The sequence below is a fragment of the Vulpes vulpes genome, chromosome 1 (assembly GCF_048418805.1).
Source record: "Vulpes vulpes isolate BD-2025 chromosome 1, VulVul3, whole genome shotgun sequence".
Taxonomy (NCBI): Eukaryota; Metazoa; Chordata; class Mammalia; order Carnivora; family Canidae; genus Vulpes; species Vulpes vulpes.
Window position 1 is genome coordinate 156,030,504 of NC_132780.1, and position 27,404 is coordinate 156,057,907.

At 39.4% G+C, this 27,404-nt stretch overlaps 1 protein-coding gene across 1 annotated transcript in view; it reads right to left on the minus strand.

Moving 5' to 3' along the window:
- The window catches only part of LOC112914100 (eyes shut homolog), a 1,106,577-nt gene that overhangs the window by 53,382 nt on the left and 1,025,791 nt on the right, over positions 1-27,404 (minus strand). The window contains 4 exon segments of the mRNA XM_072749029.1: positions 736-910; positions 8,028-8,172; positions 9,007-9,173; positions 24,454-24,636. Of these exon segments, the coding sequence (XP_072605130.1) occupies positions 736-910; positions 8,028-8,172; positions 9,007-9,173; positions 24,454-24,636 (670 nt within the window).

Here is a 27,404-nt window from a genome sequence, read left to right on the forward strand (position 1 = left end):
TTACTTTCTCTTTCTTTGGCATATTCCAAGATAACCCTCTTATATTACCTGTGCAGGGAGGAAATGATCAACAAAAGAAGTTCTTCATAAGACAACATTCCTTTGTTCTTCCCATTTAACAAGTCCATGTTTTTTCTTCATACTAAAGTAGTTCAGAAGTCAAATCACACAGCTTTGCTAGGGTCCACCTAGCGAAGACCCTTTCTTTTCTTTTTCTTTTTTTTTAAGATTTTATTTATTTATTCATGAGGGACACCAAGGGAGGCAGAGATATGGGCAGATGGAGAAGCAGGCTCCATGCAGGGAACCCGATGTGAGACTCCATCTCGGGACTCCAGGACCACGCCCTGAGCCAAAGGCAGACACTCAACCACCGAGCCACCCAGGCGTCCCACGAGTACCCTTTCTAACAGAGCTCAAACCTAAATATGAAAGCAAATCCCATTAGGCAAATTCTTGTATGATTAACATCTCTGGCAATACTTTCAATGTTATGAATTTAAGATTATTTTCCATGGTATCTGGAATGAGATGCAGTGACTCATTTCCATTGTTGAAAGAATTGAGAAGGTGGCATAAATGCTGCACCAACCCTTTTCCAGTTTTTATCTGTTGTCCAATCACCTAGGAAGTCCACATAACATATTTTAAATGTGAACATCAGTCTGTGTGAGTGGAGTACTGCTTAGCATGCCAATAACTTGCTAGTTTATTTCTTAATAATATCATACTTACTATACAGTGAAACCAGTCTCTATGCACATCCCACCATTGGCACATTTCATTAAACTGCAGGGAGAAGCATCACACTGGCTAACACTGCGCCCAGCATTCGGGTGGCCCTCAGGGTTTCCCAGACCTCTGAAATGGTCCTTCTTCTCAGTGCGAACTTGCATAGTGAAAATACAACCTTGAAAAAAGGCAAAAATACTTCATGTAAAAAAAAAACTGGAAGAAATAAAACGAGAAGTATTTTTCATTTTTAAAGCAGCGTTTTTTTCAGCAAAAAGTAATATATGTCAATTTTAAAGGAAAAACTTAAAAACACAGAGAAGCACAGAGAGAAAAATAAAAAAAAAATTCTACAGTATCAACACTGTAGAAAGGACAATTTCTTTAAAAGATTAATTTATGTATTAGAGAGTGAGAACAGGGGTGGGGCAGAAAGAGACAATCTCAAGCAGACTCCGCACTGAGTGGGCAGCCCAATGCAGGGCTGGATTCCCAGGACCTGAGATCATGACCTGAGCTGAAACCAAGATTTGATTGCTCAACCAACTGAGCCAGCCAGGCACCACTAGAAAAGACAATAATTCTTAACATTTTGGTATATATTATATGCCACTAATTAACATGTATATGTGTATATATATGCATATATGCACACACGCAGCAGTTTTTCTAGCTATATTTTCTTTTAAACAAAAATAGAATCCTGCATTAGATATATATCAGAAAGTATTCCAAGCATTTGTATATCATAAATACCATTAACTCTTTTTTCATAGCATTAACTATTTTTAAATGATGGCATACAGTTCTTTTATATATTTAATTAACCTTCAATTATTGGGCAACTGACTGAGTTCTACCTTTTTGCTATTAAAAATAATGCTATGATTAACATAAGGATATCCTTGTGTATTTGCTAATTATTTTCTTAGTAATAATTTCTAGCAGTAAAACTACTAGGGCAAATGATATGGATGCTTTGAAGGGTGCACCAATGTCATAGATATTTTGCACAATTTTATCTCCCCACTGGGTACTGGAACACCTGCTTATTTACAAGTCACTACATGCAAGAGATTATTATGTTTCATTTTAAAATGAAATAAAGAATAAAATTTTCTTTTGCTATTTTTAATTGAGGTTTAAAACTTTTAAATAAATTTATTAGCCATTTGTATTTCTTCCTTTTCATTTGTTTATTATGTATTTTTTTCTCTGTTCATCCCTTTAAACATCAATTCAGAAGACCTGCTTACATGATGAGCATATTAGTTCCTTGTCATGTATTGTTAATACTTTTTCAGTTTAGTATTTGCCATTTAATTTTGCTTACGTGAAACTTTTATTTTTTTATATGGAAAAGTTTTTAATATTTATGTCACAATACTCTCTTTTTTTCCCTCATGGATTTGTCTCTGCATATATCCTTAGAAAGTTCTTTCCCAGTTATACACTGATCTTACTTATATATGGAATCTAAAAAGTCACCCATAGAAGCAGAGAGGAATGGGGGTTGTCAGGGGATGGAAGTTGGAGAAATGGAGAAATGTTAGTCAAGTGGTACAAACTCTCACGTACAAGATGAGTAAGTTTTAGGGATCTAATGCATAGTTTGCACTGATAGTTAATAATACTGTATTATATACTTGAAATTTGCTGAGAAAGTAAACTTTGTTTTCACCACACACACACACACACACACACACACACACACGGTAACCATGTTAGTTGATGAATGTGTTAACTTGACCTTGGTACTCTTTTCACAATGTATATGTATACCAAACCATCATATTCTACACCTTAAATATATACTATTTTATTTGTCAATTATACTCAGTAGGGCTGGGAAAAGAAAGATCTTTCATACTCCAAGACGAGGAAAATATAAACAAAAAGGGCAGTTCAACAAAGAATTTATATGAAACTGTTTGGGATCCTGAGATGTATTCTAATTTTACTCATCTCCTTCTGCACTTAGAGTTTGTTCATAAAGTGTTTTTTTAAAAAAAGATTTTATTTATTTATTTGAGAGAGAGAAAGAGAGAGAGCACAAACTGGGTGAGGGGTTGTGAGGGGGGAAGGAGAAGCAGACTCCCCACTGAGCAGGGAGCCCAATGGGGCTCAATCCCAGGACTCCAAGATCATGACTGAGCAGAAGGCAGATGCTTAACCAGTGGAGCCACCCAGGTGCTCCCATAAAGTACTTTTAAGTTAATATGGTTATCAACCATAACTAGTGTCTTTAAAATGAGAAGCTAGGGCAGCGCGGGTGGCTCAGCAGTTTAGCGCCGCCTTTGGCCCAGGGCCTGATCCTGGAGACCCGGGATTGAGTCCCCATCGGGCTCCCTGCATGGAGCCTGCTTCTCCCTCTGCCTGTGTCTCTGCCTTTCTCTCTCTCTGTCTTTCATGAATAAAAATAAATAAAAATTTAAAAAAAGAGAGAAGATAAAGGCTAGACTGGATTTTACTTTCAAAACTTTCAGGAGCTAAATACATGGAATAATTCCTCTTGGTGAAAAATATGGGTTTAGTTTTGAAAGGTCAAGAATTTACTTTCCAACTTAATTTTCACTGGCATTTTCACTGACAAGCACCACTCTCAGCAGGCATTGATATTTTCTTATTGTGAGAGAACAGTGATTGTCCTTCCTCAGATTTAACCTTTATTATTTCTTCAAGTCCTGCCATCTGCTATTACAAAAAAGAAAAAAAAGCTCTGCACAAAATGAAGAAATTAATGGATGCTACCAGCTTTATGCAGAATAACCAGATAACTTAATTAACAAAGCAGGGTTTCCCATGTCTTTTGTAGAGTGAAATGCACTCATCAGAGAGCAAAAGTACAAGATAGAGTCAGGTGGGTTTGGGTTCAACTGTAATCTCTGCCATGTAATGGGGAGATGATCCACACGGAGTGCCAATTGCCAATCCTTGCACTTTTAAAATGGAGACAAGAATAACTATTCTCTGGGTTAAGAGGAATAAGGTAATATACATAAACTGGCCAGTATGATCATGGGCAATTAGTAGGTCTCATCATTCTACACTACCTCACTGTCTCAAGCCTCTTCCCACCTTTATAAAAATTATTTCCTTTTAAGCAAAAATTGAAGGATGCTAATATTAGCTTTTCGTAGTTTTTATAATCACACACTGAAAAAAACTTGTTATGGTTGTAACAAGTATTAAATTCTGAAACTGTTCATTTAAAACTACTTCTTTATATGGATAAATGAAATGCTTTTGTTAGAAGGAACTGCTGAAATACATTTTTGGCTAAAAACATGGGAATGCTATATTTAGAGAAACATTTGGCTAATACAAATAGTTAATTGCTTTTCTTTTACAGAGAGATGCTTCATGTCAGTCAACATATGCAGCTCACAGGCAATTACAGTGGAAGCCATATGTAGAATATATATTGTATATTTTCAGTCTTATTAATATAGCAAAGCATAACGTGCTTAGAGTAGCACCATGGAATAGCTATTCGATACAGACTTCCTGCAAATGGTACAGTGGTTATGAGAAAGACTTGGAAGCCATCAGCCATGTGTATATTGGAAAGTAGGACTGGCAAAAAAGTGACAGCATTTTTTTGAGAGTAAAATAATATTTAAATTACTACAATAAGTCCTTTTTCGCCCCTCTTATGGGTTCTGGTTTGAAAAGTACCATGCAATTAAAAAGAGAGAGAGAAAGCTGAACTATCAAGAAACTGACAGTACTGACAGAGCAGGGCACTTTTAGTTGAAATAACATGTTCTCTACAGTGTTGTTACTGAATCTGAATCTATTTCATGTCCACTCTGATATTCAGTTAAATAATAAATATTTAGTAATCCTGGTATCAATGAACCCGAGCCGCTGCAACACTAGAATAATGGATGGGACAGTAGATTTCCTCATGTTCACACTAGTCCAAAGTAATTTTTAATTCTACATCAGTACGACGTAGGTCTGTCACTGAAACCAACAGATCTTAGAATATTGATGAAAGCGATGGATCTTCTTCCCATAAAATGCACATGGGCACATGCATGATTGTATGTGCGGTTTTAGAAGACTCAAGGACCCATTGAATCCCATTCATGAACCTCACTCAACCTGAGACCTCCACAGCTTTGGAATAGATGTAACTTTGGGGGGGAAGGCAGAAGAGAGAGTCTTTCTCTGCCTGGTATATGTTGATTACTCCGGAGAAGAGTTAAATAACTTCAGTATCTTCATAAGTACTAAAGGTTATAGGGAAATAACAGCTCATTATAAACCATTTCCAGAACAAAAACACATGGGCTTTATCAACAGTAAGGATTTGTATGTTAGACTGAGAACTTCTGGATTAGAGTCATTTTACACTAGGAATATGAAAGCCTAAATCATATAATCTTTTACTATGTGTGATTTAATCGCCACTCTAAAGACAAATGTGATAACTTTAGTCTAAGTATTAATATTTTTCATGAAAGTCTGTATTTGTTTTGTTATGATTAATTAATATACTGGCTTTAGAAATGCAAAATTTTACTTATTTATTATTTTTTATTTTTTGAAATGCAAAGTTTTAGATTCCATCATAAATATTTTGATGAGGTAGTTCTAGCATAGGGTCCAGAAATCTATATATTTTTTAAGATTTTATTTATTTATTCATGAGAGAGAGAGAGAGAAAGAGAGAGGCAGAGACACAGGCAGGCAGAGGGAGAAGCAGGCTCCATGGAGGGAGCCCGACGTGGGACTCGATCCCGGGTCTCTAGGATCAGGCCCTGGGCTGAAGGCAGCGCTAAACCGCTGAGCCACCTGGGCTGTCCAGAAATCTATATTTTAAGAAAATTATCCTATATAATTCTTTACAGACAGTAGAGCTCACCTTTTGGGAGTCAGAAGCTTGTGGTACTGCTGTGATCTGCTTGTTATGGCATATTGGTAACAAGTGTCTATACTTTGCAGAATGGTAAATGCGAGTTTATCAAGGCGGAGAGGCAGACATCAACAGAGGACTCAAGAGGTAAGTGTGATAAGAGTAGGGGATTTCAAGGTCATGGAACTTCCATGAGACTAGATTAAGTGGCAGTTGCTAAGAAGACCTGCCCAAGACTTCTATCCTGAGAACCATGGCAGCTTATGTGGCTCCAGGTATGTGCAATCCTAGCATTTCTGCCAGAGGAAGGGCCCACTCTGCAGGCTGAGCTTAGGTCACCGACACACTTAAGGAAAAAAATGACAGGTTTGAGGAGAGCCTCTGTTCTCATTAGCAAAGTGTGCAGAAAATTTGTAATAGGAGGGAGAAAATTTCACGAGAAAACCTCAGGAAGCACTGGACTTCAATAAATTTGACAATCTCAAATTCTATGACAACAGGTTAGAGTGCTAACAATAGTAAACATACACTGAGTGTTTCTTATGTATTGGTTTCTGGGTTAGGCACTTAATATAATTATTTTGTTTTATTGATTAACTCAGGAGAACCCTATGAAGTATATATTTTTCTCCTCTGAGGAGAAAAGAGAAAAAATGGAAACACAAAGAGTTTGAATAACAGGCTACAAGTTAGGTCCGAAGCTGCTATGTGGCAGTGCCTGAATCTGAAGATGGCCTGACTCCAGAGCCTGCACACCTAACCAGTGTCCACACGAGAAAGAGGAGAATGAGTGGAGCTGTGCCACGGCCCACCAGCAGCACCGTCATCATCGCTAACACAAAGCAGGCTCTAATCTTGTGTTCTCTCACCATTAACTCAATATCAGAACTACATAGCAAGAGAAGTGCTATTATTATCCCATTTTATAGGTAAGAGGCACAGCTAGGCACAGAGAGGTGACTAGCCAAGGTCATGAGGCTTGTAGGTGGCAGAGCTGGGGTGTGTATCCAGCCAGTTGGGTTTCTGCGTCTATGCTCTTATCCTTGATGGTACACCCAGAGTATTTATGTAAGCATTTGTCTGTGAATAAATGACCAAGTTTTGATGACCCCTCCCAGGATCTCCACTTCACCGAGTAGATGTGCTTCTTCACATTCATAAGTTTACCCATCCCTTTTTGTGAAAATAGTGTTTTCAAGAACTCATGGATTTGTCATGCCCTTACAATCCTTTTCAGATTATCTCCTGCTGAGAAAGAACTGTCGGATTATTATATTTAGCACAGTGCCTTAATAGGCTTTAAACTCTTGTATAAGACACCCTTCTGAGAATCCACACTGATGACATAATCAAAGAAAAAGTTTCTTGGAGAACCTTGGCAGAAGGAACTCATTTTGCTGGAAGAGGAACTTGTATGATGCTGGATTGGCTGCGTTGCTTTCACATGTTTCACATATGTGGGTTCCTACATCCATGTTTAGGCAGAAGTCGGTGAAGGTGAGGAAAAGGATGCTGCCAGGCAGGCAGAGAACTCAAGTGCCTGAGATGGCTGTTGATGGCAGCTCCTATCTTGCAGAGATGTGCATCACATCCTGTCCCCATTCCTTGATTCCGGCCAGAGAGTGGGTTGGTCATGGGTGGGTGGCTGAGGACACTGTAACAAACAGCTCCTTGACCAAATATTCTGAGACTAGGATCCATCAAAAAGCTTAGTCTCACCAAATGCTCTACTATAATAATTTGAAGCATGTCTTTATTTTATAAGTCTACTAGAAGTCAGCTTTGTGGGAGAAGTTCTGCGTCTATTTCCTTTCCTGAGCACAGGGAGACAGACTATGGTCATACAATTACTTGCTCAAGCATAATAACCCTCTTGACGTGTGGTGGCCTCTATGGTCCACACCTTGGTGGTATGGATCAGTTAGCTGCAGTCTGTCTCTCACCTTTACATCAAATGTATTCCAAAGTTAGTTGGAGTTTCAATTTTTACTGTGATTCCATGAGGTTTATCTTGCTTGCTCTATATTAAAAAGCACCCTGTATAAAAAAAATTAGCCATGCCCCGATCCTCCTCGCCATAATGCTCTACATTTCTTTTTTCCCCCTACAGAGTTTATCAGCTCATACTACTATATAATTTACTTATTCATCATTTTTAGTGTTTATTGCCTTTACCCCATTGGAATGCAAACTCACAAGTGCAGGGATCTTTGTTTTCTTTACTGAAACATACTAAACATGTAGTACATAGGTAGGAAGCGATGAATAAACAGTCACTGAATGCTTTCCATTAAAATTAAACTTTGATTAAGTCTGATTAGAAAGCAGTTCATTTTTCTAGTTTTGGAACTAGAAATGTATTATTTAAAGTTTTTTCTTGTCTCAGAATTTGAAACTGGTAGGTAGAGTGTAAAAACTATCCAAGCCTTACCTTGAAAGCCATTTTTAAAATCGGCTCCATTGGGTAAGAGATCTGGTATGTATTCACTGTAGCCACCTACATAAAACTGACTGACGACATTGAGACCAACCAGTCTTCCCGGGGAGATGATGGATTTATTTTTATGATCATCTACCTTCAAAAGGAAAAGAATTCAAAACCTATTAAAAAAGGAATTAATTCCCCAGGGTGAACTGTTAAGATACTGTTTTTTGTTATTTCCCATTAACTTGGCATGAAAAATTCACAAAGACCTGAATTTTGAAAAAATAAAAAACACCTCACCACTCTATTCTTTGCTTCTCTGCTGGTGTCTGTTACCATGGATATATTAATATTGCAGTCATGGTTTTGCATTTCAATCAAAATCACAGTTCTCCAAAGATCAGGAGCTGGCATCCGGCTGGTCTTCCTCCTTCTACCCTTGCTCCCTCCCCTTCCATTCTCAATACAACCACCAGAGTAATTTATCAAAAAAAGTTACTCCACTGTGGTACTCAACCCCCCTTCTTAATTTCTCAGTTGTTCTCCATAGCTCTTGATAAAAATCTAACTTCTTAGCATGACATCGAAGTCCTTTGATAATACAGACCTGGGCCACCAACTAACCACCTCTTTCGCTCCTCCCTACCCCAGAGCCACACTGAACTACTTGCATTCTTCAACACACACTAGCTGCTGTTGTTTTTCTGAACTCCTATTTATTTGCAGTTGTGCTCAAGCATCACCTTTGTAGGGGAGCATTTCCTGAGCGCTCTCTCTCACCTTATCTACATTAGTCATCCCTTTTACTTATCCCCACACCACTTAATTGCAAGCATGCTTCTCATCCTCAGCTGTGAGCACTGGTCTGGGATCTGCATGGGGCAGGCAGCATGGGCCTCTTGCCTCTCGTCTCTATTGCACAGATCCAATGATATATGGCAATGCTCCGCAAAGCTGTGGGATAGATGAAGGGATGACATTTTACCTTCAGCCAGCCCATCTGGAGGAGCCTCCCCAGACGGACTGAGTGGATGCCAAGGCTCAGATCGAGGGGATCACTGCTGATACTTGCCATGCCCGATCCCAGGTTGTAAGTATAAATGACACTGCCATTGCGCAGACCCACAGCCAGGAAGTCATCTCCGTTCAACCCTGGGATGAAAAGACATGTGAGGCATGCATGCTGAGAGATAATTCAGGTTTATAGTCAGCTTCACTTTATTGTCTAGTTCTGAGGTATAGACCAGCATATAGGAAGGTATAATAGACATGTAGCCTCTCATCGGCACTCAGGTATGTCTGTGTCTGGGTATTGTTGTTCACACCCTTAGAAATTTTGTGAACACCGAAAAGTTTTTCTTTGAAGCCACAAGGGTTCTTGCCAGCTGAGGGGAATGATCAATACCTAAAACGTTGGGATTAACATCTTTTTGTTTGAACGAAATTCAGTGTACACTTTACAATACATAGAACTTTATAATAGAGTAGAACTGCTCTGATAGTTGAGGAGATTCAATAAATTGAGATAACCGAGTATCAGCTTTGAAAGTCTATGATTTGAAGAGAGTTTTAAAAATTGTATTTCCATAATTGCTCAGGATATGCTATAATTGTTTTCTTACAAAAGCTCTTGGCCATACCCCCATGACCACTTAAAGGTGGGTTGTGTCTATGTTCCCTTTTCTCATTCTCTCTCCATTAGCTCAGGACCATCCATAGAGAACAGTGAGGACCCAGAGCGTTCAGAATACAGCTCATACAGACCCGTGGAAAAAGGGGAAGGCGGTTGGAAGAGAACCAACATCAGACACTAGAGAAGGGTTCTGGCAGTAGATCCGGTAGCATATAGAACACTGGAGATGGTCAATGCTGCCAGCAAGTGGGCAGAACAAATGTAGGTTAAGGCAGAGCTTCTGAGTTAGGTGGACATAAGAGGTCTGTCCACAGGGAGGAGGAACCCAAATATATCATTCAGTTTCTGAAAGGTGTGTTTGTGGACTTAATACTGAGGTCTGCATGTAGGAAACTAAGGCAAATACTTCTGCTCAGAGGAAAAATATGAGGCCTGATAGAAGTAAGAAGTTTAATCAGCGGGCAAAAAAAGCAAGTCCTTGGACATGGACAAAGTTTGTTGTGAGTGTGCACAGCCTCCCTCTCCTACACTTTTAAGGTTGATGTTGTATGCTTCCTTGGCCTCTGCTGTTAGTCTAAGCAAGGTAAAGGAGAGGAAGATCTGCAGGGGTGGGGGTTTCTAGATAGTGTAGGGAGATGGGCTTCCCAAGGCATTGGAAAATGGAAGACAAATATTTAGAAGTACTTGAATCTACCTGTGCTTTTCTTGAGGGTCTGCCATGGGCTGTGAGCTGGGTTATTTTTGGAAGCTCATCAGGTGAGCGTGATACGCAGCCAGGGTTGAGAGCCACAGTGTACGATTATTATTAGTAGTATTAGTATTACTACGACGACAACTACTGCTACTAATTATACGATTATATACTAGTATTATTAGTATTAATAGTAGTACTACTAATAAGATAAATGTGTTGTGTCTAAAGACTGCATAGGTATGGTGCTGACCACCCCAAGAGGTTATGCTTTCTATTTGAACCACAAAGTTGCTTCCAGCACAGAGAGGCAATGGTGATCTTAGAACTTGAAAGATCAAGGTGCCTTCGCATTCCTTTCTTACTCTCATTACTTGTCTGCATTGGCTAATGATTTACACTGAAAATGGTGACACTGACCTAAAGGGAGAGAAGGGAGTCCATAGATATATTTCTTTTCAGTCCTTCCTTAGCCCCCAGTAAGTGAAAGGAGAGAATGTTGACAGAACATGGGTGTTTCAAGAAGTGAAATGAAGATAAGTTGACTTGATTTTGTGCAGCATCTCTAGCATTCTGGTAAGAAAAAATTACACATGCAGGTACAAGCTACAAAACACCAATTTTGGTGATTCTGCAAATGAGTTAAATGCTCTGATATTTGCATTTTAAACCGGCATTTCATGATATAAAAATGAATGATAAAAGTCTTGTTAATAATTTAATATTTTAATTTTTCTTAACTTACACTGAAATAAATAGCAACTAAAAGACACCATAAAAGGTTGAGAGACCACTGAAGAAAAGAAATACTTTCAGTACCTCTAATGGCATTTTTTTCTTTGCTTTTTAAACAAGAGACCCTGAATTTTCATTTTCTAATGGGCCCCACAAAACATAGCCATGCCTGAGGGGGGAATCTTTGTTGCCTTCATATAACAAACTGGGAGAGAAGAGCAAGCAATGAAAACACTATTAATCTGTGCATCTGAGGCTGTTGGGAGACTCTGTAGGTAGATGAGGTGCTAAGACTTGTGGGGGCAGATCTGCGTCAGGGTTTGTGGGGTGATACTGAGGTACATATGGGACCATTAAAGGTCACATAGCTGCTAGGTGGCAGAGCCTGCATCTGAAGTCACCCTGATGCCAGAGCCTATACTCTTAATCACTGTCCATGTAGCAGAGAAAAAGAAGCATGTGTCTGGCTGGAGCTGTGCCACCTCCTACCACAACCAGCTCTTCCTGTGTTCCTTTCTGAGGAATAAGGGGAATAATAATATCTCTTAGGAGTTTTCTAAGGATTAAGTGATATTTAATATTAGTACAGTGCTAACCCAGCACATGGTAGGTTCTCAATAGGTGCATTTTTTTTCTTTTCTCCTTGACTAGGCCTGACCTGAGATTTGTGTATTCTGTTTTCTTCTCCTACTTCATCAGTACAAAGCCTGGGAAGCAGGTATGCTTGGCCCTTAGGCAGGAGTATGCATCTGTTCTCAGTTAACCTTTGGGGTCAGGGACAACTGTAGAGTTTTTCTTTTTTCTTTTTCTTAAACCTATAGACTGATTGTTTCAGTGTATTACTCTGATCTAACTGAAATTTTTTTGAGGGTCAACCATGTAGGTGAAGTGAAGGGACTTGTGGGTATGGTTTGTTAGCAACCATTTATATGTCTTATGTCAACTTTCCTGTGACATTTACTGAAGTGAAAATTTCTTGCCTTAAAGCATGTAATAATATTAACAATGACATATTTCAAACAACTACCACTAATTGAATTGCAGACTCAAATTTAAGTGTTCCTTTATCACATTACTCTATGAGTAGCTCTGAGAAATATTTGGGCAATTTCTATTTTTACATTTGTCAATTGACAAAGTTACAGATGATATTTGGCATTTATACTATTAGAGATTTTTAGTGATTGACACAGTGAGTTTGTTCATAAAAAGAATTGGAACTAAGCTCACTTGGCATGCAGAACCTAAAGCCAGAGTGAACCTTAATGAAACCAGGCTTAGGAAGAAGATTTTCAGACAAAGCAAGGAATATTTGTTGGATATTATTTAGTAGCTGATGCTAAGAAGGAAGGATTTAGTGAGATTATGTTGTGCAAGTGGTAAAGGGGGAGGAAGGAAACAATAGGAGATAACTTTGGATGAATAGTAGCTATGAATAACAAGATCTAGGAAGTGAATAGAAATCCTTTTAGAATGTACAGAAAAAAACTAAAACCAAACAAACTTGGTCTCTCTTTGGCTAGAAAGAAGAGTCATTATTCAGTTCCACAAATATTGTTTAGCAGAGAGCTCTGAAGTGGGCCATGTGTTGGAGAACCATATTTAGCATTATAACAACTCATAATGTTGCTTACAGGAGATCTCATGGGGGAAGAAGATGAGATGCTGTGGTCAGAAAAGCATCTGGCCTCATAATGGACAGAGAACAGTGACTTAGCAAGAGAAGCAAGGACAGTCTAAATAAAGAGAGGGATGGTGGCCAGGGTAACAATGATAAATAATGGAAACAAAGGAACTTTTGTACACTGTGGATGGGAATGCAAACTGGTGCAGCCACTGTGAAAGTCATTATGGAGGTCCTTAAAAAAACTAAAAATAGAATTACCACATGACCCAGTAATTCCACTAGTGGGTATTTATCCAAAGAAAATGAAAACACTAATTTGAAAAGATACATGTACCCCTATGTTTACTGCAGTGCTATTTATAATTGCTGAGATATGGAAGTGTCCATTGATAGATGAATGGATATAGGTTATGTGAGATACACACACACACACACACAGAATATTATTCAGCCATAAAGAGAATGAGATCTTGCTATTTTTCAACAACATGGATGGGCCTAGAAGGTATTATGCTAAGTGAATAAAGTCAGGCAGAGAAAGACAAATGCTACATGATTTCAGTTATATATGGAATCTAGAAAACAAAACAAACAGACACACAAAAGAAGCAAAAACAGGCCCTTAAATATGGAGAACGAACTGATGGTTATTGGAAGGGAGTAAATGGGGAGATGGGCAAGATGGATGAAGGGGAGTGGGAGGTACAGGCTCGCAGTTATGGAATGAGTAAGTCACCAGGATAAGACATCCAGCATAGGGAATGTAGTCAATGGGGTTCTGTAATAGTGTTGTATGGTGACAGATGGCATCTACACTTGTGGGCATAGCAACCTATGAATCATATGAATTGCCATGTTGCATACCTGAAACTAATGTAACATAGGGTATAGACTATACTTCAATTACAAAAAATGGAAACAAGGTGAAGGATGCTGCCATGGATTATCTGGAAGGAAAGATCAAAGAGGTTGAACTTTACTGTATTTGCTTGTAGTTTGTTTTTAAACCTAAAGGTTTGGGCAGCCCCGGTGGCTCGGTTGTTTAGCGCCACCTTCAGCCCAGGGTGTGATCCTGGAGACCCGGGATTGAGTCCCACGTCAGGCTTCCTGCATGGAGCCTGCTTCTCCTTCTGCCTGTGTCTCTGCCTCTCTCTCTCTCTGTGTCTCTCATAAATAAATAAATAAATAAATAAATAAATAAAATCTTAAAAGAAAAAAAACCTAAAGGTTTTAGTATTTATACCAGCAGCTCTCCAACCTGGCTGGACCATATCAGTATAGCCTCTGATTAACTTGCAAGCATGGACAGGAAGCAGAAATCTATATATAGAAGGGAGGAGGGTATCAAAGGTTTCAGATGGTAAGCCCAGGAAAAATCATACAGGTCACTTTGACCTGAATGAAGAGAGAGACAAAAACAAAGAGAGAAAATAGGTAGACCTTAGTAGCGTGCTGGCATACCATATGGTGATTGTAAAGGAATTTTTATGAGAAAAACACCAGGCAAATTCAGTAACAGTAATTAGTGTTGGTCTCATTAGCTTCACCTTGTAGGAAGACCTGGAGAAGAGTAGCTAGTGGTTGGAACCACTGATTCATCAACAAAGTCCTTAAAAGGAAGAATAAGACTCATGTATAAAAGAATTAACCCAAGCCTATGCATTGGAGATAATTTCTGGGAGAACCTGTCTTGCTGTTTCTCCCACTGATTTTGGTCAATCACTGTCTGTTGTAAATCATAAAGCTGAATGTACATATGCTCTCACTTGGTCTGCTCAGAAGGATACCCCAGAAATCAGAACCACTGGCCTGCAAAGAGGTAGAAGCTCGGGGATGCCTTGGTGGCTCAGCAGCTGAGCATCTGCCTTCAGCTCAGGGCGTGATCCTGGAGACCCGGGATCAAGTCCCACGTTGGGCTCCCTGCATGGAGCCTGCTTCTCTTCTCCCTCTGCCTCTCTCTCTCTCTCTCTCTCTCTCTCTCTGTGTCTCTCATGAATTAAAAAAAAAAAGGATAGAAGCTCATTCTCAGGTGCCCCGGTGAGGATTCAGAACTGTTGGAAGGCTTTTCCTGGGATTCTTGGGCTGTTCCTTGGTTGCTCTAAGGGGGCGTATTGAGAAACTAAAACATGAATATAGACAGTGCTGTAAAATCCCTGTGTATTTCAGTGCTCACCATACTTAAAGGTTATCATTGAGCCTTTAAAAAAAAAGATTTTATTTATTTATTCATGAGAGACACAGAGAAAGGCAGAGACACAGGCAGAGGGAGAAGCAGGCTCCTCACAGGGAGCCTGATGTGGGATTTGATCCCGGACTGGGCTCACACCCTGAGCCAAAGGCAGATGCTCAACTGCTGAGGCATCCAGGCATCCCTCTTATTGAGACTTTTATGTCACAGAAGCATGATAATTCTTGTTCAGGTGTCCAACAACCTTTTAATTCCAGTAGAAAAAAAAACTTTCTGAAGTATTTTATTTAGAATGAAATTTTGATTTATAACTACAGAAAGCAAATGTAATTTGTATTATTTCTTCAAACTATTCTTCCAGTTTGGTGAAGTATTATCATGTATTAAATCTAATTTACCTCTCTCAAAATGATACTGTACCTGGAGCCCGCAGAGGTAAGCAGTGTCCCAGTATCACAAAGGCTCTTTACTCATTGAACTTCTGGCTGCCCATTTCTCCTTCTCCCTCTCTTCTGAAAAAATGGTGATGATAATACTATCACAGGACTGTCGCTAGCAATAACTTAGAGTGTTTTATATGATCCTTGCAAATGGATTCAAAAATTCTAAGTGACAAGTGGATTTTTCTTTTCCCTTCTAGCTTTCCTGTCCTGAGTGAAAGAATAGATGGGAGAGGAGCCACCAAGATGATTCTGTGACTTTCTGGTCCAGTGAAACCTGCTTGGCGAATGGTCCTGGTTCCTGGTGGGAGTTCTTTTCTGAAAAGCCAGTCCTTGTGTACAGATACTTTGTGAGGGTATGTGACTATTATTCTAGGGCTTATGAAGCTTTTATATTTCTGAAAGAAGAAAACTGCCTTTTAATGAAATATTCTTGACTTTGGACACATAATTAAGCTTTAGTTGACTGTTCAAATGGTCATGAGAGGGTATAGACAATTTTCAGAGAGGAAGCTAAATTAGATATGAGTAAAGAGAGAGGTGTGAATGATTTCAGCAAAATAATGGAAGAAGCTTATGAAATTAGAATGAAGCTAATGTGATGCAAAGCAAAAATATATCTAGCTTGACGTGTGAGAAATAAGACCCAAGAGAATGAAAGTCTCACCTACTGGAACAATACATATTGAGTGGTTCAGGATTCTAGATATTGAAGCCATTTTTACTCCATATTCAGTGATGATATCTGCTTTAGTGGGTGCTAAACTAAAATTAAGATGACTGGAGGTTTTGGGATGCCTAGGTGGCTCAGTCCGTTAGGCGTCCGACTCTTGACCTCAGCTCAGGTCTTAATCTCAGGGGTCATGAACTCATGCCCCATGTTGCTACTTAAAAAAAAAAGATAAGTGGAGGTTTTTGAATGAAATCATAAGGAGCTTACATTCTCGGTTTATCTTATGATATGTACTGTACAGCTTCTCTCTTTTTTTAAAAAATATTTATTTTAGAGGAAGACAGAGAGAGAGTCGGGGAGTGGTGAGGGGAGAGGGAGAGAAGCAGACTCCCCACTGAGCCAGGAGCCCCACACAGGCTCAATCTCATGACCCTGAGATCATGACCTTGAGCTGTAAACCAAGAGTCTGATGCTTAACCGACTGCTGGACCCAGGTGTCCCTGTACTGTACAGCTTGTAATCATAGTGGCAAACTTTCAGCTTCCTGTTCTGTAGATATGACCATTAAACTAAAGATATTCTAGAGCTCTGAAAGCATCAGAGAGTGTTGTGTACACTCTCATTGTGTACAAGGAGACCATGTAGTTTCTACTTCAGGAGATTAAATGATTAAAATGTAGGCAATGTAAACTAGCTACTGTTTGTGGCCAAGTCAAGATGATGTCCTGGCTTCCAGCTGTGCTGGTGAACAGACAGTGAGTGAAGGATGACAGCAATAACCAATGCAATGTTGTGCTCAAAGCACATGAGAATGTGATACACCACATTTTCTGAGGCTACACATGGCCCATATTTTTCTATGTTTTGACCAAAAAGAGCTGAGACTAGAAAAAGTGGGAAGTCTGGGTCTCTCTTGCTGTTTGCTGTCAGAGATGAGATCATGAAAATAAGGGATGTAAACACCAGTTTGTGGGTACACTTGAGTTTCCATAAGGTGCTCATTGGAGGTGTAGAACAAAGAGTGAAAATGTGGGCTTGTAGTGGATGGATTTGCAATTTGCCCTGGGGATGTTCTTTTTTTTTTTTAAAAAAAATTTTTTTAAATTATTTATTTATGATAGGCACACAGTGAGAGAGAGAGGCAGAGACACAGGCAGAGGGAGAAGCAGGCTCCATGCACCGGGAGCCGACGTGGGATTCGATCCCGGGTCTCCAGGATCGCGCCCTGGGCCAAAGGCAGGCGCCAAACCGCTGCGCCACCCAGGGATCCCCGGATGTTCTTTTCTGTGATCAAGCTTATGCACATTGAACTATGCATAAATGAACATTTCCTTCCATATAAATTAAAAAAGGTGGGGGGGCTCCTGGATGGCTCATTTGGTTAAATATCAGACCTCTGATTTTGGCTCAGGTCGTGATCTCCAGCTCTGCTCAGTGCAGAGTCAGTTTGAGGATTCTCTCCTGCCCCTCCCCCTGCTTGCACGTGCACTCTTTTTCTAAATAAATAAATAAATAAAATATTAAAAAAAAACAAAAAATAAATAATAAAGGCCAGAGGATTTGCAGGGATCTACATATTTTTGTCATTTCAATGCTCTTTAAGTACTGGTCAAATGTGACAATTTTCATGTATTTCTCAGTCAGTTATGTGAATTAGTTTAACTTCTTTTGGACAGCCATAAGAACTCAAATTATTTAATAACTCTGACAACTTTGACATCATCGTCCAGGATATTTAATTTCACAACAGTTAAGATTTGATAGTTTGAGGTTGTCAGGAAGAAATTCTCATAATTTCTACTCATTCTGATGAGATTACAGAAGAAAATAATGAACATTCTTCTATAGTAGAAAATATTGGGTAGGAGCATACACTGTCAGTTATGTTCCAGAATGCCTCAGTACAATGGAATTGGGAGATGTGTTATATTAAGGAATTGGCTACAACCTGCTCTCTCATTCATCAGGCATCTTCCTTCTGCCCTATCTGAATCAAAGCTCTATAAAAAACAGGCTGAGCTGATTGGATTTTGTGATGCGCTCCCCCCTTCATTTTTCTTTTTCTGTACTGTAGATGACATTCATTTCATCTTTTCCCCCAGAAAAACATCAAGCTATATTTATGCGCTCTTATTTCTGTTACAGTTAATAACCAAGGGCTTGAAGTAAATAAGATATTATTTGGCATGAAATATGAGGTAACCTTTCCTAGTTAATTACTGCAGCATAGAAGACCTACATGCTACGAACTGACAGGAAGCTATGCACACAAAGCACTTAGGTACATAGATCAAAGAACCAGAAGTTATATACGTTTTTTTGAAAAATTGTATCACTGTATTATACCTTTTTAATAAAGGCTAATGTTGAGATTTTAACTTACATTTCAATGATGTGAACAGAGATACATGTGCCCCCTCTATCCTTTATTTAGGCCCTACCTTCTTCACTACAGTCCACATCAATCTTGATATACAGTATTACAAGCTAACCAGGATAGTCTCTGTCTTCAGAGTCTTTCGGTTAGTGAAAGAATCAATAAATATGTAATTATTGATTTCTCACACAGTGCCAATCCTGAGAATGATGCAGTTGGGGATACAAAATATATTAAAGACAGGGATTGTCTAAAAGGGATTTAAGATTAATCTTGCCAAGGGACAAGATTAAGATTAGGAAATTGCCACTATTTTAATGTTTTTGATTTATGAATTTGGTAGCTTCATATGATTCGAAGTCGTGGTTGTAAATGACAAAGAAGTATATAATTATTATGGGACATAAACTCCAAGTTCTAAAAAAAAGAAAAAGAAAAAACCTCTAAGTTCTATATATAGGCTTTGTGTTGATAGGCTGTAAGGAGACCCAAATTCATTGGAGGATGTTGTGTGATCAAGCCCTGAGTGGGGCTCTGCACTCAGTGGGGAGTCGGCTTGAGGACTCCCTCCCTCTGCCCCTACCCCTGCTCGCATGTGCACACTCTCTCTTTTCAAATAAATAAAAATATTAAAAAATAATTTTTAAAATTAATTAAAGTGAACTGGGTCACGCATTCCAGGCAATAGAAAGCTGTAAAGATAGAGGTAATGAGGGCAATGGAATAAACTGGCTGCTTATACAGACTGTTGGGCTGGGGACTAACTGGGCTCAGGCTGGGAGGGAATGGGAATGGAAATGCCAGTGGGGCTGCTCTAGTGCTAATTGTAGAGGACTAGTTGAAATGGAAGGCTCACAAAGAGAAGCACACTAAACAAATTCCTTGACTGTTCTACTTGGGTGAGAGCTCTACTTTCTGAATTCCATCTTTTGTATCAGTTACGTGCCTCTTTTCATTCAGTGATGTCTATGTTCCTGATATGCATGCATGAGACACTGTGATGGATGCTATGTATCCTGGACATGGCTTCTTAGCTCTGATTTAGTATTGTTAGTTAACAAAATCTTAAGTACATACATGTTGTGACTCCCTGAATCGATTTTAAGTTTTAGTGTAACAGGGACCATGGATTTTTCCATCTATTCTTTAAAAAACTGTAATGGGTGTCTACATGTGACGGCCACTCTAGTTATATATATATATACACTTTATATATATATATATATATATATATATATATATATATATATATAAAGCCATTGTTGTGGTTCCCAAAGAGATCCGGACACAAAGAAGATAGGATAACAGTTCCCAGCAAACTGAAGTGAAATTAATTAATTCTTGAATTTTCCTGAAGGATTAAAGACTTCTAAGAAGAATGATTTTTGAGCTGTGTCTTATAGGATAGAAGTATTTTGGAGGCATGAAAGTGAAGTGTGGGTGGCTTAGGAAGATGGAACAGCCTCGGTAAAAGCATAGTAATGGAGGACATGGCAACATGATGCAGAATGTTCACATGTGCCAATACAGCCAGCTATAGGGCAGACTGAAGGAAAAGGAGATTGTGTAATAGCCAGGGGCCAGATAAATGTCTATACATATTATGTGAAGGATCTTATTAGGTGTGTACGTTGTGATGAAGCATGCTGATTAGGCAAGGTAAGTTTGGATTTGAATGTTAGAATGATCTGCTGTAGCAAAGTGGGGAACAGAGGGGAGGAGACGCATGACTGGCAGGGAGCCTGGGAAGAAGGCTGCTGCTCCTGCAATAGTCTGTGATAGACTGGGCCCAAATGAGGAGAAGAAAGAGTCAAGAAGCAGAAAATACAAAAAGCAACTGGGAGGTAAGATGGACAGACTTTGGAGTTTGATAGAACATGGGCGACAAAATGAAGAGAAGACAATATTCATAAGTGTATCACCAGTACCTAAAAGAATGCCTCATTGAGGGCGCCAGCAAATATTTGTCAAAATGAATAAAGGGAGAAACCTAGATGACTTCTGGGTTTGTAGCTGAAGCATAAGGTTTATTAATGGCAGTTGCCTGCAGAAGGGATAAAGGAGGGGAAGATACTGTAATCACCTGTGGACCACTGTGGGACATGGTGTGGTTTCTGGAAGAGCCAAACTATAAGACGTACACTATGAGGGAGTAAGGCGTCAGGAAGGAAGAGGAGCTAATAAAGGAAATGTCAAATATGACTGCAGAAACACAGGAATGGGATTAGGTTAGGTTACAATCACAAGTCAGGAGAGACATTTTCAAGTGAAATGTCTGACAGGGTGATTTGTCCAGTGTTCAATGAGAATGAAATCTGGCAAAATAAATGCTTAGCTTTGGGAAACTTGGAGGAATAATATCAGTGTTGGGCAATGAAGGTCCTTTGCCTTTTTATATGGATGTGTCAGAAATTAGAGGTTGGCTTACATTTTATTTATATAAACTCTGAGGCTTTGTGCATCTTTTAACCTGAGAAAGACAAAGGCGGCATGGGAAATGGTGATTTTAGGGGTAACAACCAATGAGCAGGTAGGAGACTGATGTTACCAAATAATTAAGAAACACATCTAAGTGTGGAGATAACACTGTTAAAAACACTGACTTAGGGGACGCCTGGGTGGCTCAGTGATTGAGCATCTGCCTTTGGCTCGGGTCATGGTCCTGGGGTCCTGGGATGGACTTCTGAATTGGGCTCCCTGCAAGGAACCTGCTTCTCCCTCTGCCTGTCTCTCTGTCTCTCATGAATTAATAAAATCTTTTAAAAAAACCAAAACACTTAGATCATAGTTTCTTACATAAAATAGACAACAGCAAATTGTATGGTTGATATTAATTATAACCATTATATTTTACAGGAATGTGTATTTTTTAATTAAGAATTTTATGTGACATAAATTGATGAGTTATCCCAACATATGACATTATGGGCAGTAATTACATATCTCAGTCCTTTTCTAAATATGGTCTAATTTAGCTGGTCCCTGGAGGTTTTGACTAGTTGCTCTCAAACATTATTTACATAAAAAGCACCCAACGTGCTTGATAAAATTCTATTTTTTTTAATTCAAAAAGGTTTGGGAATTAGTATTTTAACAAGAGCCCTTATGTGATCGTGGCACAGGCATGAAGAGGTCCTACTTAAGAGAACTCTGCCTTAAAAAGCTCTTTAGTGCCTGCTACCTGCATTTTTAAGCTGTGTTCTTGCTCCCCCAGGTGGTTTCATGTAGAATTGCATATTTCAGTTTTCTCTTTCACTCCAGAGGAAACAGCTCCACAATATACCTTTTATTTAGTCTTTATTTAATCATTCTATACCTAAAAATACAAGTGCAGAATGAACAAACATTCCGCTCCTTATCTATAGAGCAGATGACTAAAGAGGACCAAAAAATGTCACAAGAAAGAGTCCATATTTTACAAATGCTGTGTTAAAAACATTGCTTTTTGCTTGTCTGTTTTTGTTTTGAAATTTTTGAAGGATTCTTCCTGGAAGAGTACTGGGGAATTAGTTAGTGGCAGCATTTGCACAGGCAACTGTTTATCCTTTACTTGGGTTCTCCTGAATCTTTCAGAATTTAGAAGATTCGTTTTAAAACAAGACAGACCCAGGTCTTCAATGCTCATTTGAATTTTTCATCAACCAGGCTTTTTTTTGTGTGGCTTTTGGGTTCTAATTAAAAAGTATATAATCAGGGGCGCCTGGGTGGTTCTGTCAGTTAAGTGTCTGCCTTCGGCTCAGGGCATGATCTCAGGGCCCTGGGATTGAGCTCCACGGTGGGGTCCCTGGTCAAGGGGGAGTCTGCTTCTCTCTCTCCCTCTGCCAGCTGCTCCCCCTCATTGTGCTCTCTCTCTCTGTTAAATAAATAAATAAGTAAATATGTAAGTAAGTAAGTAAATAAATAAATAAAATCTTTAAAAAAAAGGATATAATCAAAGGACATATGATGGAGGATGTGCGAAGTAGAGTCAAGGGTAAAAATTCCTTCTTTTTCCCCCTTCTTCCCTGCCTTCTGGCAGTCACTCAGCAGATATTTGAGAGGCTTTGTGGGCAATGTGGAGATACCCGGGACAGCATTTTTCTGAACTGAGAGAGAAATTTAGCAAACCAAAGTTCGTAACAAAGGGTTTGTGCTCTAAGTGCCAGGCACACTCTCAATGCCCAGAGGCAGGGGAGGTTGACCCAATGGATGGGAGGAAGGTAGCAGTGGGTTAAAGATGGGTTAAAGATCTGAACTGGAAACCCCCAAGAACAGCTACTTTTAAAACCTTTGTGTGGCTGTGTTGCTGTCTTACACGCCATGCAATTATCTGCTTTTGTGGCAGTTCTCATATTCATTCATTCAGTACTGGTTATGGGTCAGGCAGTGTGCTAAGTGTAGGTGTATAAAGTCGAAGACGACTGGCTTGGTCTCTCTCCACACAGAGCTCCCATTCTAGGAGTGGAAACAGACAAAAATAAACTATCTAAAAAATAGACAAAAATTCTAAATTGAGGTATAGACTTTAAAGAAAACAGATAAGCTGTGGTAGAGACTAACTTGCATGCAGTGTGATAGCATCTACTTTTGTGCAGGTGGCTGGGGAAGGCCTCCCTGAGAAAACATAAGCTGCCATGTGTACTGAATCCCATTCTGTTTTAAGTGCTTTTCTCGTATGAACTACGTTAATCCTCACAACTCCATTTGAGAATGTATAATTATTAGACCATCTGACAAGTGAGGAAATAGGCATAGAGACATTGAGTAAGTTGACACATAATCTGTCGGTGGTGGAGACTGCATCCAAGTCTACATGCCCAGGCTCCCTGCCTGCTCTCTTGACCGCTCTGACAGCCATCTCCAGTCAAGGCGGAGGAAAGAGCCCATACAAAGCCTCTGCGACAGGCAAGTGCTTGAGCGTTAAGGCACTGCAAGAAGACCTGTGGACAGGGGCACAGGGCTGAGAGAGCTTGAGGTTGGAGATGGAGACAGGGGCCTGATCCTGAAGGTCCTCTGAGGACATGGTAGGGAGGGTTGGGCTGCATCCTCAGTACAGTGGAAAGTCACAGGTGGCTTTTGAGCAAGCCTTTAAAAAAAGTAACTCGTGCCATGACTCGGAGAATGGACTGCAGGTGGGGAAGTCTGGAGGGAGATCAGCTTCCAGGAGGTCATGCAGTTTGGCAATAGAGATGGGGCCGAGATTCTGACAGACTTTGGAGGTGGAGTGAACAGCACTTCACATGATAAAGTGCCCCCCCCCCCCATCCTCCCAGAAGTGGTCGGAGGCTGACACCCCACCCAGCTCCTTTCAGAAATGTGTTAATACAGAAACCACTGTTCCAAATTAGAGGCAGTCACTGAACGAGTCGAAAAGAACAGAATATGTTATGTACCCTGGCACAATAGAACCACTGATGGTTGAGAGAAAGGTCCTTTTCTGGTGTAATATGTTGATTTCACAGATGAGAATACTGAACTCAGAGAAAGTAGGTGATTAACTGCTTAACTAGTCAGCTACCGACTTGGGAGTAAAATATATGTGCTCTTCCTTGATTCCACACAAGATGTAACTGGTTTCTACTTAAAACAGACAAATTTAACTTATAAGTTGATTTCCCACCAATACTAGGACATTGGAGCAGTATACCACAGGCCGAGCACTTTCTTAATTACTCACTTCTTCAATTTGGAATGGTTTCCTTTGAGGGCAACCATTCCCATTTCACAACACTTGGTGAAATGGTGTTCCTTCTGAGAATTTCCCTTCTCTCCTTCTATATGGAAACAGAAAGAAACAGAGGAAAGGACAAGTTAATAAGCTCACCTCTCATGTGACAATTACCCTTTTCTGCTCTCCTGTTTGCCTGCAGGAACTCTTGCCCTCAGTGTGAACAGGGCTCCTTCAGAAAGGGTCAGGGAACTTTGGAAGGCATTGGATTACAAGAAACATGCTTGAGGCAGAAAACAGGAGGAGGCTACATTTAGGCAAATGTCTCCTTTATCCACAGCCAATTAGAGTACCCCTGAAAAATTTTCTAAAGTATCCTTAAAGGAGCTAAGCAAGTCCTAGAGGGTTCAATTAATCTTACCATGGCCCTTCTGTCCAGTGAAAAATATTAAGTTATTTTGCAGTGCCGAGTGATTATTTGCCAGCTGAAACTTCAAGTGGAATTCATAACCGAAGCTGATGTCTGGGATCCGTGAATAAGCCAGGAATGAAGTGTATCCAAAGGCATCTGTGCCACTGAACCTGGGCTCAGTAATATTAATAGCTGTGGAAAAACCCAAACCAAATTGTTAAAATAAACCTGCACATGTACTTGTAAAAGGAGGGTTATATTTTGCTGATGTATCTGGCCAGAGACTCTGTTTACTATCACATTAATTAGACTTAAGTGCCCTTCAGCATTGAGCAACTAAGTGACTCAATGGGGAATTTCAAAACCAGAACAAAGGAAGTGCAGTGTTTTGAGATCCTGTATATAAACCTTTCACTCGCATACCCTTTATACATAATGAAGAATTTACTTAAAAAACGAACCCCTATATTTTGAGGAGTAATTTTTGAAATAAAAAAAAGATCACTGGCAAAGTATTTGCCCAGGTGCTTTGTATACATGATCTGACATCTGAACACTGGCTGTGACTTAGACAGGAACTCAACAGCTCGAAACTCTGCTTTTCTAGTCCTGCACATCCGTGAGAGCCAAAGCCATAGGTCGGGGTGGGAAGGCCAAGACATGGGCAGGAAACAGATCGCTTTCCATCACCATGTTGTCGATGACCAGAACTGTTCTTTAAGTAGAAATCTTTGTTTCAAAAAATATGTTTTTTCTTGCTCTGTTAAGATGCTTGTTAAAAATATGAAAGCATGGGTTTCAATAGGACTGAAACCGTAGGGAGATTTAGTAGAAACCGAAAATGGTTAAAAACGAAGTTCAAGAGCCAGTGTGGACAAAATAGAATTTAATTGAGGGGTACTGTTAGCCAGCTAGGCTCTTTTCATCCTGCCTCTAATCTTGTTTCCAACTTTTCTCTTTTACTGCTCTGTTTTGTTTGTAAATAGTCCCAACTGGCTTCTATTTCCCCACTGAAAAAGGACCACAGGAAATGGGAAGGGGGCTTTTGATCCCTATCCCTGTCTGTTAGGGATGGTATTCCCAGATTAAAAGATGTTTCTAGGATTTATTTTTAATAGTTGAAGGCAGCTTGATAGAGGGAAGAAGAGGTTGTTTTGATTACCTTATATTGCTCTCTTCTTCTCAAGAGATGTTGCCTCTCCTGGGAAGTTGTAAAACTAGAATTTTTATAAGCCTTAAGAAATATCCTCACTCTGGTACCTAATGCTTAAAACAAAACACTTGTTATATCTGGTTATAATTGTTTATACAGCAGATAATTGTACTATCCTGGGAAAAGTGATTCCACTTATCAGAGGCTTTTATTTCTGCTTGTTTCATACAACTATTCAGGTAGGGTAACTGTATGGAATCAGCTGAATAAGATTTCACTACAATCTCATTAGTTTAGGGGCACTTGGGTGGCTCAGTGGATGAACGTCTGCCTTTGGCTCAGGTCAGGTCGTGATCCTGGGTTCCTGGGAGCAAGTCCTGCATTGGGCTCCCCCCAGGGAGCCTGTTTCTCCCTCTGCCTATGTCTCTGCCTCTCTCTGTGTCTCTCATGAAATAAAATCTTTTTAAAAAAACCTTATCAGTTTATTCTTGGGAGGTATGACCTAGGATAAGTGTTCTTTTTCCCCAAACTCACCAGAATCCAAAACATGATTGTGAGACATATCACCTCTTATATTTATTTTTTATCTAATGAAGTAATTTATGGTTTGTGTTCCAGGGGCAATACATCTATGGTCTTCCTATCAGGGATTTTGCTTGCAGTAGTACTGTAGGTAGGATGGTTGAAGGAAATGAAATGTACTGGAATTGAAACAAAATAAAAAACTGAGTGTTTTGATGTTGCCATTAAAAAAGACAGAATTCAACTAAATGCTAAAATAGAGGAATTTTTTTTAAAGTAATGACTCAACAATATTTCTTCCTGTTTATAATTTACAACTGGGACTACTCATTGATTTAGTACTACATTTAGGTTAGATCAAGAGATATACCTTGTAGGTATTTCGCTATCAGATTCTATGCTAGATTCTGGTAACACATAGATAATAAAGCACCATCCTAAGCCTCAAGGAACCAGTGTGTGGTCAATTAATGTATCCACATGAACTGGATGGAAAGTTGAGTTGAAAGCTGATGAGCAGCAATTTACCTGGCAGATGAAAAGGAAACATCATTTCAGGTAGAAAGAATAGCATATTTTCAGGTAGGAAGGCCCAAACAGTGTGTCATACTCAAGCAGCTCACAGCATACATCAATTTTAGAATGAAGTTTAAAAAGGAAAAGTACAAGCAAATGAAGTTTAAAAAGTACAAGTAATGAGATAGTAAGATGAGGGTCAGATTATGAAGGGCTTGATATTTTCTCTATAATCTTTGAGTGGTTGGGCAATGGTCAGAGTTGCCTCTTAGAAATATCACTCTAGTCATGAAATATGAAGGCTGGATTAGATGGAGAGAGCGAGGACCAAATTTTAAGAACAAAAATGAGGACTTTGATGACACCAAGAAATCTAACAACGAGCTAAGCTTACACTGAATTGTAAATGTGAGGAAATATATAGGTCAGTCATGGAAAAAGGTAATGGTGTGGTATTTATATAAACAGTGAACAGAAATGTATCCAATAAGAATAAGTTTATGACACAATTTCATACCACTGAAAAGAAGGACAATGTTTACTGAAGACTGAAGATAACTATGCCCACAGGAAAAAATCCATCACACTCTGCACATTTCTTAGTCTAAAGCTACACCGTCAAATAATGTCGACACTCAACACATGTGGCTGTTGAGTACTTGAATTGTGGCTAGGTTGGCTGAGATGGAGAAAATAATGTAAAATATTTTTTTTGCAAAAAATTTATTTATTTGAGAGAGAGATAGAGAGACAGACAGAACGTGAGGGC